The following is a 12,230-nucleotide window of genomic DNA, read 5'->3' as shown; positions in this document are numbered from 1 at the left end:
TTGAGGTTCGCAAAATTAACATAAGTACTTTGTACTCTTCTAATTCGGTATAAATATTGGGTAGAGAGTAGTTATACAAATTTTTGTGTCATTTTGACAGTACCTGACAATTTATGCGGGCACGAGAGAATGAATAACTTCGAGAAGTCCGAATACAGAATTTTACAATAGAAAAGTAGCACGAGACTTGCGCAGGTATGTAGAAATATGGCCTAGTCATATAGTTGGTGGCAATCACACATATCTAGTCGGATTACAATGCCTTTGTTTTTTACTCCTTTATATTGGTCCACCTTTTATACCGCACTGTGAACACCCACCACGAGCGGGCCCTTAACCCCAGCGTCACATCATTCCCGTAACTAAAGCATACTATAGTTGGACAGCAACACAGGTAAATTGATGATATGCCATCTTTATTGCTTCAATGGGTGAGAACAGAGCAGATGATCAATGTAGGTGTCTCGACCCTTGTTACCAGCAGGCTTCCTGCTAAATAGGGTGTTAAATGATCCCTCAGAACCAGCATCCGTAGTTTCCAACTTTAGACAGGATATCCACTTTTTTTGCAATGTTGGATTGTGGCATTACTCTTTGCAGGCTTGGACATATTAAGTGGAAAACTTACAGTAGAGCCAAATTGTTTATAAATGAGAATTTGAATCAAAATGTATATATATATGTAAATATTGTAAATAATGTATAGTTGTTTGCAGCAAGATAAAAAACAGTAATGTAATTATGTGTAGAAATGGATTTGGAACCAAGTATGAATGACTGGTGACATAGTGAGACTTGGATCTACTGGTACAGGAGAAGAGTCAAATTTAAAGAGATTAAATATATGTGCTTATAGATGTAAATAATGTGATCTGTTTGACGTTGACTTTTGAAGTAAGATAACATGAATAATTAACTGAAACATCTTTTTAATTTATAGTTACCAGTAATGTGAAAGAAACACAGAATTCCTGACGAAGGCGCATGCTGAAACGCGTTGAACGAATGGAATTGTGGTTCTGTATATTAACTTGAATTAATTCGGTATACTATGTAGAGCTTGTATCTAATAATGTCTGTATAACAAATTATTTATCAAATATTTATACAAAAAGGGAAAACAAAGACAAAAAAAATGTTGTTTGAAAGAATATTCATGAAATTATAATGTAATAATAAAAACAATATAAAGAAGGAATACATTATGTTATTTTTTAGATAGTGTCATAGGTCAACGTCATTTAGACCATTTTGTAAAATGCACATAAACCGGTGTTGAAATTTTTTTTTGTTCCAAAAAAAGTATATTCCTTGCCAGGGTTTATCTAGTTTAGGCAGGGGCCCCCCTCTTTCACAGTCACTTACGTCTACACCATCTTCCTGACTCTACGTAGAGGTTAATCAAAACCGGTGAAAGGATGAAGCCTACGGAAGTATCAAAGGTGAGTGGAACACTTGAGGATCAAGAGGTCTCCTCTTGTATGAGATCTCATCTGACAGAAAGGAGGTGAACCTCCCTATGAATACACGAAGAGAGCATGGAGAATAGGGCCTGGTAGTAAACATGGTTAGACCTAGTGAATATTCTTATACGTCACAAAGCAGGGGGTCCGAGTCTCTGTGATGTGGAGGGAGTCCCAGGCCTCTTGATGGTGGTGATCTCTTTAGTGCCACAAGGGCAGAATCTTGAGTTATAAGTTGAGAGTTGTTGGCGGTGGGCAATGGGGCTTGCAGTTATACTGCCACTACTCTTTAATGTGCTATGCACAATAAATGTAGGTAAGAGATTTTTGTGATAGTTTGTTTTTAGCTGAGATGGGTTTTATGTGTGTAGCACTAGCGTCAGCATGTAAGAGGATGTGTGTGTACACACATGCGGCAGGTCCCAAAATGGGCCGTGCCTCAGTATCTGTGTGGGAGCGGTCCAAGTTTGGTTGTGCCTGCTCATGCATCAAGTTTAATTTTTCTTAAAGTGATAGTACACCCACTCCAGTCCTGCCCAAGGACGTCTCTTCTGAAAAGGGGATACAAAGTAAAAGTCACTAAATAAAACATACAGTATATGTGCAGTGAGCATGTAATGCCATGCGGTAACAATAAAGTTGACCTCTGACTTACACGCAGTGGACACATGACCATCACACAAAACACATGCAAAAGAGAAGTAAATATGATTTGCAGGAGCTAACCTTGTGGTACGGCGTTTCCAAGACTCCGGTTTATAGCTCTGAGCTCCAGGAGGTTGGGCGAGGTGTAAGTCAGTGCTTTCCAGGTGTCCGACAAAAACGGTTTTGAGGCTTTGCCCTCATCGGTTGGCTCGTAACACACTTCAAAACAACATTTACAAAGTTTACAGGTGAATTATGGGCACAGATGATCAAAGGAAGATTTTGATGTAAAGACAGTTTTGAGGAGGTGGTATAACAAGAAGCCACGCTTCTGAACTCTGTTAAGGACGTCAGAACCAGGTGACTGCATGTAGACCTGGAACCTGGAGAATGGCATCAATTTACTTTAGCCTCATAGCCCGCTGCCAATGTCGACATCAGTTGTTGAAGGCCTTGAGCGCCAGTTATAGGTCCGAGACACAGGCATGGGCCTATAAAGAGGGACAGGGCCTTTAATAACTGGTATAGCCTGAGGCAGAAGGGCTATGAGGCTGTTAAAACATTCCACCCACTGAGGGAATAATGTTCTAAATTAAAAAGAAACAAACAAAAAGACAAACATTGGAATATTGGAGCATAAGGCGCATACAGTCATTATTAGCCCAGGGCCACTTCATTGTCTTCAATTGAGCTCCCAACATTCAAATGTTCTAATATGGGTAATGCGTTTTTTGGTAAAGATTTATGAAAACAACTGTTTGCAGAAGTTTGTTTCACTTCAGAAAATCCGTCTGAAAATTGTGAATTTTGCAATAATTTAGGTTACATATATCGATTAACACTGGAAACCAGTTCAGAAGTATTTAGCCATCTTTTCTTTTACAAAGCTGGTTTGCTTAGAAAAGCGTTTTCAGCACAGAATTAACAGCAAGATGCATCAAGCGAAATACCGTTCGCAAAGGGGCAGATTCTCAGAATCTGCCCCTCTGCGACCGGTATTTATGCATTTGGGATGCATCATCCCAAATGCATAAATCGCTATTTGCGATTGCATTTAAGGAATCTCAAATTGAGATTCCTTAAATGCAATGCATGAATGTAAAATAGCTAGCGATTTCGCTGATAGGGGTCGCTATTTACCGTGAAATCAAACTTCATGGTAAATAGCGAAAACTGTGAAAAAGGCACTAAAGTGCATCTTTCAAAGTTGTATGTTACACACACACATGTCCTTGGGACATGTATGTGCGCAATACCAGTGTCCAGGTCAATTTAAGGGGTGCAACAGGGTGTCCTTTGGACACCCGTCACCCTTGAAATCGCATTCTCAAATTGTGATTAGATAATTGCTAATCGCAAATTGAGAATTCCTCACCATTCATTCCTATGGGCCTCTTGGCCCATAGGAATCAATGAGATGTCATTCCTTATTTGCGAATCACACTCTGCGAGTCGCAAATAAGGAATATTTAGGAATTGCTAATATTTTAGCAAATCCTACATGCATCTGATTTTGCGAGTCCCTAAATGCGAATCCTTAAACTTCGCAATTAAGGACTCGCAAAATCGAACGTTGATGCATCTAGCAGTAAGTCACCACTGAAAGGAGCGGAAAATCTGCTCCTAGGGTCGCAATTAGTCTTGCTGGATTCTACGAGTGTGTAAACAATGCGGCTATGAAGAGACAAACGTTTACATAGTCAAAGAAAATCTGGGGAAATTGGCAACCTTCATGAAGTGCGAAATATCATGAAAAACTGCAGACAAAATAAAATACTTCGTAAAGATCTATTAACTAATCATTGTAGTTTTAAATACAGAGTAATTCATTTCTGTATCCTGTTCTTGATATTTTTCATTAATATCACATTAATCACTTCGTTTGAGTTATTTTTTGTTGTTTGTTGTTAGAATAATCCCTATATCTGCTTCTCCTAACGTATTTTTTCCTCTCCTTAACGTTTTTCTCTTCAATAATTTATATTACTCACATGTTCCCGTCCCTTTTTTATGTTACATTTTTTTGTACTTTGGATTTTTTTCCCCTATGCCTCTTCTGAATTTTCTTTTCCATTTGATCACATCACCAGCTTGCACACCCCAAAGAGATGTATATATATTAACATGTATAGAGGGCCCTGTTCATCCACCAGACGGGTGCAATTCGAGGACTGAAAGGTGGATTTTTTCAGCAGGCAATGTGGACAATCTAAACATTTATTTGTAGGTTGGTGCATTCAAAGAGCTGTCAAGGAGAGGATGCCTCAGTTTTATTGCACTTTCATAGGGCCAGGTTGGGAAATATGGGGGGGGGGGGTGAGTGATGCGTGAGGGGAGCTACAAGATATGGATGAGATCTGCTTAAAAACTGGAGAGGATTTTGGGCCTCACATAGTGAGAAGCAAGGCAGGGGAAAAGTAAATGCAAGAAAACAAGGAGCGAATTCAAGAAAAGAACAAGGCATGGAAAACAATAAGTTATGGGGAGATGTGATAAGGAAGAAAGCAAGGAGTTAGGGAGAAACCTAAGAAAATTGTGGGAAATGTGAAAAGTAATTAGGGAAAACAAGAAGACATGGAAATGTAAGAAGTTGAAAATGTATGAAGACCGGGAAACCATAAGAGGCAGGGGCAGAGGGAATCCAATGAAGGGCAAATGCTAGGAAGGAAATGAGTAATTATAAGACGGGACAAGCGGTAGATGGATCACAAGCTGACAAAGAGAAATGTAAGAAAATGGTGGGAATAAAAGAAACTAGGGGGCGCTAGAAGGTAGGGAGAAACAAATGACAGGTGAAAAGACAGGGGGAAAAGTGAGAAGGCAGGTGAATATAAGACAACAAGTGAAAATACAGGAAGGCATGGTAAAATGAAAGAAAGAAGGGACACACCCTGAAAATGGCACTTGAAATAAAGGCGCGAAAACAAAAGATCAGGAAGAGGGTGCATTTTAGTAAAACACGAGCAGTAAGAAACTGGAGAGGTGTCCTGGCCTGCCTGCAGCTCCAGCAGTTTCTAGATTCTTTGGCTTCCAATGTTAGGCCTCCCCGGTATCTCGACAGGCAGGAGCTGCCCTCCAGAAGGTGTACTCACCTGGCACACGGCACTGCTTGGCGATGCCACATGCATACTGTATGGCGCTCACTGGCACGTTGCCATCAATGCACAGCATGGCTGCAGAGCGGATCTGCTCCTTGAACCCCGACAGCTACAGAAAGACACAAAATGGCAACGTCAAGCAAGGCGAGACTGGTCAATCACACAGACAGGGCCTGGGCCAATCTGCCATTACCCGGACATTTGAAGAGCAGATACCTCAACCAGGTCCACTGGAATTACGCAATTGTGCGATTTTCGCATAGTTAGAGACATTTTGTGTATGCCACATAATCCATCGTCTGCCACATAATCTGCAGATTTTAACAAAAAAAATAGTTTCTAGCTCAAACAGATCAAAAGTTACTAATAATGCAGCAATGTGTTTTGCCGCTCAGTGGAAGGCCCTTTGCAAAGCTGGACTGGTCACCTTTCTGTTGCTTATTGCTATATTTAGGTGTTACACTGGTACTAATGAGGTGTAACCATTGCCCAGGCAGTGTTAATGAGTGTAGAAATGACAAAATAAGGATGTACATGTACTACTAAAACAAAATGTGCTGCCTTATGCCGCATAATTTGGCTTTTCTTGCCACATAATTTCCTGAACACTGCTGCAGAATTTGGCCCTTTCCTGCCGCATAATTCCAGTGGGCCTGCTCTTAACCCACCAACCAATGAAGATCACATTATTAGAACCCACTGAAGTGAAACAAAAATAGAGCACATAACAACCAATTTGAAGCAGCCAGTTACTGAAATTGTGGGTCTTAGAGGCCAACGCAGCTAGCAAATGAACAAGGCACGACGCAAAAAAGCAATTACGGCCGGTCAATTTCACAACCCTGGATGCAGCTACCCAGTAATAGTAGGAGTAGACGATGGCCAACAAATCACGCGAAACATATCTCAAAGGCACCCATCTTAGTGCAGGCGACGTACGTATGAGTGCCTACTGCAGCCAGATAAAACTAGTATGTCACAAACTACTGCCACCAGCATGTCACCCAATATTATTATCTAATATGGTTACCTAATGTGATTGAGCAGGCACTTACCTCTAAACTGTGCGATTTGCTGGTAATGTCTACTACTAGCAAATCATGTAAGGCTAGATGCAAATGTTAACTGTAGCCAGCCAATCACATTGGAAGTAGGTAGTTTATCATAGTACTACCTGTTAAAACACATTTAAAGTGAAGAATTTAAGATCATGGTGCCAGCCAATCACATTATAGTTAGATAGCAGAAACACTAAATCCAGCAAATCAGGTTTTAAGTAACTGGGAAGAGTGCACACACCAAGACACATTACAGGTAGCTATTGGTGAACCTTGTTGTCCATATATGTTGTTATAATTAGGCAAGGGAGCAGAATGCAGTCAGCTATTCAGATTATAACTATGTAAAACAGTTTTTACACCTCATCAACGGACAGCCAATCACAGAATATATGGGTGACTCCACTACACCTGCCCAACCACCTGGCTTGTGGTTCTCTTTCCCATTGCCACCATCAAATACCAAATCCACAAGTTGTCGGTACCAGTCCACTGGAGTGAGGCTTTTATACAATATATTGAGTCACCTTGGCCAAAACTGTTGCCAGCCAAGGGTGCCTGCTGAGCAGACCACAGGTGAAGTGCTAGCCCAACACATCTGAACAAGTAAAAAGATGTTTCAGGTGACAAGCGCTACCACTTTTGAATTGCAGGTGTCTGTTCTCAGGGTGGTTGGCTACAAACTTTGAATGATTGAATGTTTCATCGCAGAAGAGACCGGTGGTTCTGGGAGCCCAGTGCTAACGCTCATACAGTACCACGGAACCTGATCCACACCGCTTCACTTCCAAGCATGCCACAAGGGATAACAGACCTCAGTGACAGAACCAAGCAACATGACCAACACCACCTCAACGAATGACACGGTAGTTGCCAACCAAACCACTCCAAGGTATCTATTTCACACTACTTCAAAGCAAGCACCAAAGGCACACACACAACTACAGCCTCTAATAGTACTAAGTAGCCTGATCCACACCACTTCTCTTTTAAGCATGCCATAAGGGATCACAAATCTCAGTGACAGAACCAAGCAACCTGATCAACACCACCTGAAGAATGACACAGTGGGTGCAAACCAAATCACACCAATGTATCTGATCCACACCACTTCAAAGCAAGCACCAAGGGCTGCAAACCAAAAACAACCTCTAATAGTACCAAGCAGCCTGATCCACAGCACTTCAGAGCGGGCACCAGAGTGTGCAAACCTAAGCACCTTACCGAACCAAAGGACTTGATGCACACCACCAAAAAGCTAGACACCGCAGTGAATGCGTGTTGGACGCCCCTTCTATAAACATTATGCACTTAATCGGATCTACAACATCATGCATCCAATACAGCCCATATCAGCCTATAGTTGGATACTGCTTCGCTCACAAAGGTGTGAACCACTAAGAAGCAACACACGCAAACTTCTAACATATGACATTAGGCAGAACACCTCGCATACATCCAACAACGCACAGACATCGGCATCATCAGACTCACAACATTCATCAGACTCACAACATCATATGCCACACACTTAATTCCAACAGAACATAGTAGACATAACTCATAGAAATACACCCAACACAGCTCACATATACAACATATGTCCCTGTACTCAAAGGCATTTGCCACCAAGGAATACAAGAAACCCCTCCATCCTCCATGGGAATGACTATCAACCTAGAAGGTGCTTGCACAATTAGAAAGGTCATCCGACATGAACCTGTAAACACCAAGATCAAACATTTCCATGGATAAGACATGGCCGCTTATCGTACACTATGACCAGAACACAACACATGTAACAGATCGCCTTAAGTCGAACAAGACTTGAGCCGGCCATTGTAACGTTGAACCATCTGAAGAGTCACCAGGCTGCAGACAGTACTCGGAGGTCAAACAAATGGCAGAATGTGGGCTCTACAGGTGGAAACAAAATATTATCAAACACCTTTACAGCAAGTAAGAATGGGCAAGAGATCTTGATAGAGAAATGTGAGGGGAATGATCTGGAGACCACAAAAATGGCTCATGAAAGACAAGGTACAGATCTTACAATATGGATGAGAGATGGCAGCGGAAATGGCAGCAGCCCGTTGATCTTTACCCAATGAGTCAAGGTATCCATTGCATGGGTGGGTACCGAAGAACTTTGACTTAGGGAGATCGCAGACCCCAATGAGCAGACTCCTTGTACCCCTTCCTGGCGGTAGACAGACACCGGTCTGTCCAGGCATATGGCAGGTTTAACAGCAGCACTTAGACATTATGCTTAGTTTCCCCAAAACATTTTGAAAGAAGAGGATATGGACGGTGTTGTGTTGTTTTTGAATAATGTTTTCGCTTTTGTTATTTTAGGTATTTACTTTTCAGTTGAGTGTAAAGCTTCTGAGGCTTTGGGTTACGTTTCTTGCTTGGGCAATGTAATACTTAAATAAAAACCTAATATTAATGATAAAGAGACACACTGCTCTATATAAGGACTCTGAGGGGAAGTCCCACGTGGCTTTCTTAACAATCTTGATTCGTTTAGGAGCGTTCACTGCCATATAGACTTTGTTGTGACATTTCTTTCTTTGTAAAGAATGCCTTAGTATAAAATCTGTCCAGCATGCTTGCTACCACAACTAACGTATAACTCTTCATAGGCTCCCAGCAAACAGACTTTGAACATTTTGTACTTTTAACTAGCGATAGTTAAAAACTTTTTTTTAACAGTGCATTGATTAAAAAGTCATTTAATCAAAACATTTCACTAGAATGTATTTTCTGGAATGTTTTAATTAATCAAAAACAATACATTTTACTTACTGTCCAGCATCATTCAGGGTCATCCGACAGAATACAATTCTATAATTAAATGTATAATGGTTTCCCTTCTCGGTATAGCTCCTGCTTCGGAACCAGGGGTCCTCCTAATATCAGCGAGTACTCATGGACTTGTATTCAGTGATTTGTTGACAGCGAGTAACATTATGGACAACAGAGCAATTTGTACTTCTCTTGGTTATACTTGGTTATACTTGGTGACGCTGTCCGTGCTGAATCACGCATGCATGCCGTGGCTGAATCAGAGCGCCACAGGTGTCATCACTCGTTTGTGCTGGACTAAGGTTTCCAGAAGCCTTTGTGAACTGGGGTGGTGGGATATCAGCCTTAGTCTGGTCCATCCCATGCTAAACCCACACAGCGCGTAGGCTAAAAACACGATTCCCAACTTAAACTCCCTTGCCTTTGAGACAATTCATTGAATTCAATTTACCCTACTTGAAAGTTTGGGGGATTTTGAACAGTTAAGACAGATCCACCAGATAGGATGTACAATAAAACCATTGTCTTCTCTTTGGGCCAACACAAGAGGATGAAGTATAGGATATGCCATGACATATATAGATATCCCCAAATGTCCTGGCATTGGCCCCTAGTGACTGGTGTGAATCAAATCCTGCTTCTGTCACTTACCCATGGTGCTAGCTTCCTCCTTCAGGGTGCTCATTGTAGTTGAAATCTAGGATGAGCAATGTTAATTTCTGACCAACTTTTCCAGAGATAATAGGCTCTATCTGTAGGGTTCATCTGTCATTGCTCATGACCAACCCTGCGGATACCTCCACCACGTGCAGGCTGCGCTCCCAACCTCGCGTCTCTCCTGGATCTCCACGAAGGAAATATCCCCACTCACATTTTCCATCCCCAGAGTTTCCGCCTGTCTTTCACAAGCGTTATTTTGTTTGGTTGTGATGTGAACATCTTTAAGGATTAACTGATCAGGAGTGCCTTTGTTCCCGTTCACTTTGAAGTCGAAGGAGTAGGGTGACCTCAGCCCTCCACTATGCCTGTGGGATGCACCGATTAGGCACCTGCCACTCTTTCCCCATCACGTCATACAACCCTGTTTGTCAACAGGTGATTAGGAAAGGAGTGGAAAGAGTCCATCAGCTTATTAAACCCATCACGGGGATTCACGTTCACCAGATGCAAGAGCTGAGGTGTCTATAAGTGAAAAACAGTGGATGTGGAATCGTAGCAAGGATGGGAGGAAAACGAGAGGAAGAAGGGAAGAAAGGAGGAAAGGCAGGAAGAAGGAAATGGAGTGAGGGGAAAGAGTGCTAAGAAGGAAGATGTGAGACACCAAATAGGAGAAAGGAAGAGAGGTGTGAAGAGAAGGAGGGAGAAAGGAAGTAATGGGATGACGAGGGTAGGGAGACAGGCTGGTGAAAAAGGAGGCAAGAAGTGAGGAAATAATGAAAAAACGGAGGAAGAAGGGAAGGAAGGGAGTCAGACAGGAATAAAAATGAAAGGAGGAGTGGAGAAGAACAAAATATGCAAGAGGAAGGTAGGCATGAAAAAAGAGGAGGCAGGAAAGCAAAAAGGGAAAGAAAGAAGGCAGGAGAAAAGGGAAGGTGGGAAGTGTGAAAGGAGGTCAAAGAGGGAGAAAGAATGGCAGCTGAAGGGAGGAAAGACTTAGATAAAGGAAAGGGCGATCGAAAGGAGGGAGGGCCTTAGGAAAGAAGGAATAGAAGCGTGGTGGTAATAAGGAAAGAGCAAGAGAAAGAAGGTAGGGTTTTTAGGAAGAAAGAGAGGAAGAAAATAGAACAAAAAAAAGAAAGAATCTAGAAAAAAATAATAAAAAAGAAGGAAGAAAGGTGTAGACAAGTAAACAAGACGGTAAGAGGGAAGAGAGGCAAGGGTAGAAATAAATGAAGCAAGACAGGCAGAAGGAAGGAATTATTGGAGAAAAGAAGTAAAAAGGAAAGGAGACACGGAATGAAGGTAGTAAGGAAAAGAAAAATGAAGATGAACGGTAGAAGGAAAAAGAGGAGAAGAAACTAAAGAACACTAACATTATTAGGGGGCAGAAATTCTCTAGGACAAGGGTACAGGCATAGGGCCTGATTTGACTGACGTGTCAATGGCCTGATTTGACTTACGTGTTAATCTATACAGGATATTCTGCCCATCTTATTATAAATGCATTAGAACGTAAGGAACTTGTAGTAAGGCGGATGGGGTATCTGTCATGTTTGTGACAGAGCCCCCCCTCCTCCAAACTCTAAATCAGACTCGTAGCCTCTTGAGCAATGTTGACTAAAGGTTTAAGGACTAGACAGGGTTTTGGGTCAAGAATACTTTAGCGGTGAGCAGTAATATTGAGAACAAGAATGGTCCTGAGCTAAGGGATGCTGATGGGGTTGTGGTGACAAGAGAAGTGTCAGATGCTGCAGCTGCTGCCTTCATCCTGCTATAGCTCCAAGTCCTTCTCTGCACACTTGCCTCCAAATACATCCATACATTCTTCCAACCTCACATCTGACTCTCCTCTCTGAATGCTGATGGAAGGGGCAGAGACTCACCTGGCGCTCTGTGATTTGCTGGTGTATGTCGAAGTCTCCTAGCCCCAGACTCAGCTCTCCGCGGTCACTGATGAAGGCGCAGTAGGTGGCCGTGCTGTGCCCCTCGAGCCGACTGATGCCCCGCTGATCCTACAATGGAAAGAAGAGTCAGATCCCTGGACCCATCTTATGCTTCTCCAAGCATCCCTCGCTTCATCAGCCAAATCCCTAGTTGTTTCCTAGTCACGGGTCCAGTGACCATCAAAGCACCTTTCATATAACCGGCATCCTATGTTTACAGTCCGTCTGCCATGCCGCAAGCTCACAGAGCCAACTGGCTTTTTCTTTCCTCATCCTTTATATACTTATGATAGTCTCCTCTCTTGGAAATGTGTGAACATTTCTGAAAATTGTTTGCTGATGCCAATGGCAACCTTCTAGAGGCTTCTGACTATTTATACTTTTACCCACATATGCCCGGTCCCATCTATATAAATCCTATTATATATTAAAAAAAAGTATGAACAACTGAGAAAACGACAACGCATATTAAACCCCTTCCCAAGGCTGCTGTGCCCTCGGATGCCCCTTCCCTCGCCACCCTTTATGAGGAGTCCCTCCATGTCCTATCAAATT

General features: G+C 42.2%; 1 protein-coding gene across 1 annotated transcript in view; it reads right to left on the bottom strand.

Moving 5' to 3' along the window:
* The window catches only part of LOC144769367 (uncharacterized), a 235,124-nt gene that overhangs the window by 14,979 nt on the left and 207,915 nt on the right, over positions 1-12,230 (bottom strand). Inside the window, exons 14-16 of the mRNA XM_078653424.1 lie at positions 11,616-11,744; positions 5,201-5,315; positions 2,190-2,327 (exon numbers count right to left, since the gene is read on the bottom strand). Of these exons, the coding sequence (XP_078509550.1) occupies positions 2,190-2,327; positions 5,201-5,315; positions 11,616-11,744 (382 nt within the window). The remainder of the gene's footprint in view (positions 1-2,189; positions 2,328-5,200; positions 5,316-11,615; positions 11,745-12,230) is intronic.

This window comes from Lissotriton helveticus, chromosome 1_1 (genome assembly GCF_964261635.1).
Source record: "Lissotriton helveticus chromosome 1_1, aLisHel1.1, whole genome shotgun sequence".
NCBI lineage: Eukaryota > Metazoa > Chordata > Amphibia > Caudata > Salamandridae > Lissotriton > Lissotriton helveticus.
This window is presented reverse-complemented; position numbering and strand designations above follow the sequence as displayed.